This window comes from Anser anser, assembly GCF_964211835.1.
Source record: "Anser anser genome assembly, chromosome: 7".
Classification (NCBI taxonomy): Eukaryota; Metazoa; Chordata; class Aves; order Anseriformes; family Anatidae; genus Anser; species Anser anser.
In genome coordinates, this window is record NC_139727.1 from 27,380,365 (window position 1) to 27,386,397 (window position 6,033).

A 6,033-nucleotide genomic window follows, 5' to 3' on the forward strand; every position below is an offset into this window, starting at 1 on the left:
TGTTGGCAGACCCATCTGCCCCAGGAGCAGTTTGTTACGCTCTGTCATCAGTAGCCACTATTTTCTATTTTCCTGTTGCAAGGATTCTTTGCTACAAGTAGGACCAAATATCCTATTTCAAGAGCTCAGGGGCAGGCCTAAAAAGCGTGTGTCATCTGTACAGGGTGAGTTTTTCAGCATGAAAGGGACTTCAGTCACTTCTACAACTTCTACATAGTGATCACAGTACTTCCCAAAGCAATCAAATTCTGCGCATCCCCCAGTCCTGGGGACAATGAATACCTGAAGCCAAAAATAAGTGAGGCAAATGGTCTCCGGAGTTTGAGCTGTCTGCTTTAAAAGTACGTTTAAAGCGTGTGTGTGTATATCTTCCTGGGGAGTAGCTTTTTACGTTCAGGGGGTTTCTGAGTGGAGCTGTAGTTTAGAGTGTCAAACAGGAATAAAAGCAAATTAAAAAAAGAACAACAACACATGATCTTAGTCAAAATCTGGTTTCATTTGTGGTTTAAGGAATGTGTCTGGTGGGAGTTGTGTCTGTAGCTGGTGGTTGCAGACCGGAGGATGGCTGTGGGGGGAGGTTAGAGCAGTGACCTTGGAGTTAAGGCTGTAGGAGGGAGCTGTGTTACGTTCCCCTCTTTGTGGGAGGTGGTACAGGAGGGAACAGAGGTGTAGTGTGAACACCTTTGGGTGATGTGAGCTGAGAGAAGGGAGGTTCCTGAAGAATTCAGGGGGAAAATTGTGTAGAGGAGCTAGAGGGAGAGAAGCTAGCACGTGTTTGTGTGTTTTGGGGGATGTCCCGTCTGACTGGTGTAGGATGGCAAGAATAGGATGTGGAAACTTTTGCCTTGATATTGCTGAGGATGGTCATAACTGCCAGCTATTAATGCGGTCAGCTGGAATATCTGATGTGCTCAGGAGGAAGAGGACCACCCATTTTGAGGCTTAATGTGTGTTTTACCCATTAAGGATCGAATTCTCTGCTTTTTTCCTCACTGTGCACTGACAGGAGGCAGTGGATGGCTGTCTTGTGCTTGCTGCCTTTGCCTGCAGCCCTACAACACAGAGCAGGTAAGGCTTTTGCTGCCAGTAATTTGTGCTCTCGGATGTTCAGCTGGCACTGCGGTAGTGTTAAAGAAAATGTACGGGGGAGTGGGTGGATCCCAGTAGTGCTTCCACTTGCCTTTCAGTGTTGAGCAGTTGGGAAACTGTTACAAACACATCTCTGCTCCCTCTATTGCTGCATCCTCTGTCCCAGAGGGGAGTTGCATTTTCCTTACTCCTTGATGTGTCCTGGACATAAAAGGTGGGCTTGGGTAGACACTGAAGGAAAGAAAAGCTGCGTGTGTACGCCTTGCAAATCTCATCTCAGCCTAGGAGCCAGGATTGATCTTGACGTTGCACTGGGAACTTTTCCTTTAAGGGAACGTGAACCAGATTTTTCCTTGCCTCCTTTGCTCTGGGACAGCACGTGTATCTGCTGTGTGTGCTGCAGCCAGATGGCTGCGGGAGCTGCTGCGGGAGCGAGCGAGTTCAAAGGCGTCCGAGGTGCGCTTGTGTAACGCTTGTCTTTTTCCGGGCCTTGATTCGTCTCTTCAGAGCTTCTGTCGTGTTGCTGTTGAATGGGCTCCAGCTGGAGCAGTGCGAAGGGCAGGCTGGTGGAGGTCTCCTCTGCAGTGGGAGCGGGGCCAGCTTCTGACCGAGAATGCGGCGTGAGCTCACCCCATTAAAGGGATCTGTTTCAATGCAGTTTCTGCCCCCAAAACGTGGAGGAGGCTGCTCTGGTCCTCTGCCCCCTGGGCTGGGTGCTGAAGAAGGACATTGCCTTCCCTTCCTCTGCAGGCGGAGGCTGGTGTACTGCACACAGGCCCTGGGGTCTGAGATCAAGCAGTGGAGATGAGCTGTGCCCCCTCCCCATTACCTCTTTGCTCCCCTTGCACTGGGGTTTCTCACCCCCAAGGTGACTTTTGGGCTGTTCCCCACCCTTGCCATTTAGGATTCTGTCCCCTTCCCCTGTCCCCCCTCTCCTGCCTACTCCCCAGAAAACCTCTTCTACCAGGAAAAGCCATTAGGATCCCCCTGGGCTAATAACCCTTCGCCTTTTATTGCAAGGAAACGAACCCCCATAAGGAACCCTATAAATGCGGCATTTCACCGGGTACAGCAGCGCGCTGCCCTCAGCCCTTCTGGGGCGCCCCGCGCGCTCCTCTGTCACCGGAGGGGACAGTCCCTTCCCTCGGCAGCCGCTGGGTGCCGCCTCTGAAGGTTTTGGGGGGTGTGGGGGCGGGCACGGGGCGGTGCATCCCGGCACAGCACGGCTCGGCTCGGCTCTGCCCGCCCCACTCCCTGCGCCGCGCACATGGAGCCGCACGGAGCCGGCAGCGTCCTCTTCGGTGAGGGGCACCGGGGGGGCTTTGGGAGGAGGGGGGGAATAAATGGGATGGGGGGGGGCAGGAGATTTTGGGGAGGTTTGGGGGAAAGTTAGCAAGCGGGTCGGAGGCGGGGGAGCACGTGGGGGAGGAATGGATTGTTTTTTTGGGGGGGACACGTGGGGGGTAAAAAAGCAGGGCTGGGGGCAGCGGGGGCGCACGGAGAGGGCTGGGGAGGGCCACGTGTAGGGCCGGGACGGGGGCACACGTGTAGGGCCGGGGGGCACCGGGCACGTGGCGGCGATAGGGGGCCCCTCCTCCTGTTCCATACTCTTCCTCTTCCATGCTCTTCTTCGTCCTCCTCCTCCTCTTCCTCCCCTTTCCCCCCCCGTGCCTCCGCCGCTCTCCAGGCTGCGCGCACGTGTCCGGCGCCGTTCGCCTCCCAGAGCACCTCGGCAACCGCTTGCGCTGCAAAGTGGGGCAGCCCCCGAGGCTTTCCTGCACCTGGGTTTCGTTCCTCGCCCCCGTGGGCTGAATGCGTGAGCAGGATTAGGGCCGGGGCTCGCCCCGAGCTGTTTGCCGAGGCTCGTGCCTCTCTCCCCGCTGGAAATGCCGTGCCTGGTGCGCAGGGCTCGGCTCCACGTTTTTCCCCTCTGCTTCACATTGGTGAATCATCCTGCAACAAGCAAGCACGCCCAGGGTGCTCTGCCTGCCCTTCCTCGCCACGGCTGGCTGAATCCTGACCGTCAGAGCTCAGGACGTAATTTTGCCTCTCCCTTCCTCTTGCAGCTCTTTGGACACACGCGTAATAAAATGTCTTGGGACTCCTGCTGCCAACTGCCAGCACCCTGCCCCATCGGGTTGTTCCTTACCTCTCATGTTTCTTCCTCGATGTCTTTGCCTCTACCTCCAGCTTTTCCCTAGAGCAAAACTTCGCTGATGTTGGGGAGAGCAGAGTATTTCCGTCTGCTGCCTCTCTCCCTACCTAAGGGAGGGCGACCTGGCTCTGCTGCGCTCTGGAGGGGATGAGCCTCGTTCTGTGTAGTTTTGGGGGCCTAAGGTGCCCCTGGGCACTGTTTCATGGCAGCCCATTTTGGGGACGCCAAGGTTTGTCCCTGTAGGGTATTGAGGTGGGTGCGCAGTGCTTGGGGTCACTTCGTATTGGAGCCATCAGAGAGCAATGCGTATCAGGGACACCACGAGCTTGTCCGCCCAGGGCTGGGGCTCCCCCTGGGGACCCTTTGCATGGGCACTTTTGCCGTGTAACCCTTGCTTCAGCTTTTTTGTCTTCTGCTTCCAGGCTGCGAGCTGACTGCCAGTACCAAATCCTACACGTTTCAGGTGGATGAGGAAGACGACTCCGACCACGTCTTGGCCCTGTCTGTGGTAAGAGAGATGAGAACAAACCCCAGGAGCTGGCAGCCAGCTTGTGCCGTGGTGTAACAGAGGTTCACATCCCTTGCTTTGTGTGGCAGCACCTCACCTCGCATGGCAGCTGGGCCGGAGCATTGCTGCGGGTCACTTATCCCCTGGAGAGCCCGGGCTGTGTCTCCTGGGGGAGCAGTACCCAGGATTTCCATTCCCCACCCAGGTCTGCCTCACGGATGGTGCCAAGGATGAGTGCAACGTGGTGGAGGTGGTCGGGCGAAACCACGAGAACCAGGAGATCGCTGTGCCCGTGGCCAACCTGAAGTTGTCGTGCCAGCCCTTGGTAAGAGGTGGTTTTGAAGGCTCAAACGGGAGAGCTGCAGGGAATTAGGCATCTCTGGGTGTCTGTAGGCCTTTCCACAAGGACTCTGCCTGTGAGCTGCTCTGCAGCTCGCGGGGAAATGCCCTGGTAGCCTTGGCCTGGCTGCAGGTGCCCCCAAAGCCTCCCTGTGTGGGTACGTGCTGCTGCCCAGCTCTGTGGGGTCAGCCCTGACCCCAGACCACCCTCCCAGCCCCTGCATCTCTGGGGTAGCCTCACAGGGCTGAGGCCACGGGCTCTGCCTATTGCCTGGGCAGGGGTGGTGTGAGAAGGACGCAGCCTGCTGGCTGAGCGCCCTGCGGGGGCGCACGGGGTGCTCTGCTTCTGGCCTCTGCCCCTAACTTGGCTCCATCTCTTCACAGCTGAGCCTGGACAACTTCAAGCTGCAGCCCCCGGTGACTTTCCGCCTGGCAGCGGGCTCCGGCCCCGTGCACCTCGCCGGCTGGCACCAGATCAGTAAGGGCTCGTGTATGGGGAGAGGCCGGGGAGCAGCAAGGGCCAAAGACCCCCCCCCCCCTTCCCGGTGGGTAACAGAGCTCTTTGTGTGTCCCAGCGCACAGGGAAGACATTTCCTTTGAGGAGGATGACGAGGACATGTCTGAGGAGGAGGAGATTGCTCCCATCGTGCCAGCCAAGAAGGAGCGGAGGAAGCAGTGAGGGTGGCTCCGGGCGAGGTGAGGGGCTGCGCAGCCCTGCAGCAGGGTCCTGGCGGGGGGGTGCTGCCCTGCCACGGGGGGGCTGTGCAGTGGGACCCCCTGCAGGAGGCTGCTGCTTTCAGTCTGCATCTTCCCCCAGGTGCTCGCTGAGACTTCCTCCTGGATGACTTTTACCTCGGACACCTCTTGCCAGGACCTCAACGCTTGCTGCTTTTTTTTTTTTTTTTAGTATTATTGTTTTTTTCTGTTGGATCTTTTTTGGGAGCGGTGAGCTCCCAGCACTGGGGTGTCTTCTTCCCTACATCCCTAGGAGGCTGATCCCAACCCCAGACGGGTGCTGCTGGTACGTCCCCTCTCCCTGTCCCTCTGCTGGGAGCTGGGGATGGTGGAGGTGCTCCTTACCCTGTGCCTTTTTGCTGCCCTGGACCTCTGCTCTGTGCACCTGGCTCTTAAATGCCCAGTCCTGGCCCCTTCCCCAGCAGCTGGACGTAGAGCCAGAGGCAGTTTCACTGATTCTTGGCTGCTTTTCTGTACTCACACCTTGTTTTTATACACTTGGAAGTGTGGAACCGGGGCCCAGGCTGCACCCTCACCTGCGGGCTGGGAGCTCAGGGCCTGCCTGTGATTTGGAGGGGGGTTGTGGGTCAACCTGCTTTGTAAGGAACCGTTTTTTTACACTGAATAAAGGTCTCAGGTGTCAGGTCTGGTGGCTTGGCAGGTTCCTCCCATGCTCGGGGCGGTGGGGGATGCTCCTCTGTGTCCCCCTGCTTCCCGGGGAGCTGTTGCGGATGCAGAGCACCCACGAAGGGCTCGGGATCTCCCCTCTGCCCCATGAGCTCTGCAGCTGGGGGACCAAGGGGCAGGGGCTGAGCTGGTCAGGGCCCCAGCTCCGTGTGTGCTCCACCTGAGTGCTGTCCCCATGAGGTGGTGAATCCTCACCCCAGGTCCTGCTCTCCTCACCCCAGCAGCATCCCGGGGAGGGATGAAACTCCAGCGCCTGCACAGCATGGGGCTGAGCTTTGCTAGGGAGCCCCGTCATGGTTAGGGGGATTTGGAGCTCCCTGTGCTTTGGCTAGCTGGCACCTCACACCCCTGGGGGCTGGCAGCCCAGCTGGCCTTGTCCTGAGGGTTTCTCCAGGGGTTTCCTCATATCCCTCTCCCAGTTCTTGTTTGCTGCTGGCCCTGAGGAACACCATGCCCTTTCCAGCCATGCTGCTGGCCTTTTTGGTACGGCTCCGCTTGGACAGCGAGTTTCTTGGGCTGG

At 58.1% G+C, this 6,033-nt stretch overlaps 1 protein-coding gene across 1 annotated transcript; it reads left to right on the forward strand.

The window, feature by feature from the left end:
- Positions 1-2,233: 2,233 nt before the first annotated feature.
- On the forward strand, positions 2,234-5,473 carry NPM3 (nucleophosmin/nucleoplasmin 3). Its single transcript, XM_083844423.1, has 6 exons — positions 2,234-2,390; positions 3,667-3,752; positions 3,958-4,077; positions 4,476-4,569; positions 4,667-4,787; positions 4,909-5,473. Exons 1-5 carry the CDS (start codon positions 2,357-2,359, stop codon positions 4,768-4,770), a joined length of 438 nt encoding a protein of 145 aa, XP_083700549.1. The 5' UTR covers positions 2,234-2,356; the 3' UTR covers positions 4,771-4,787; positions 4,909-5,473.
- The last annotated feature ends 560 nt before the right edge of the window (positions 5,474-6,033 follow it).

Bases quoted from the DNA above. Each gene is read 5' to 3' on its own strand.
- NPM3 (XM_083844423.1), top strand. From the start codon at position 2,357: ATGGAGCCGCACGGAGCCGGCAGCGTCCTCTTCG. The intron at 3,753-3,957 runs GTAAGAGAGATG...TTCCCCACCCAG, and splicing joins ACGTCTTGGCCCTGTCTGTG to GTCTGCCTCACGGATGGTGC. The intron at 4,570-4,666 runs GTAAGGGCTCGT...TGTGTGTCCCAG, and splicing joins CGCCGGCTGGCACCAGATCA to CGCACAGGGAAGACATTTCC.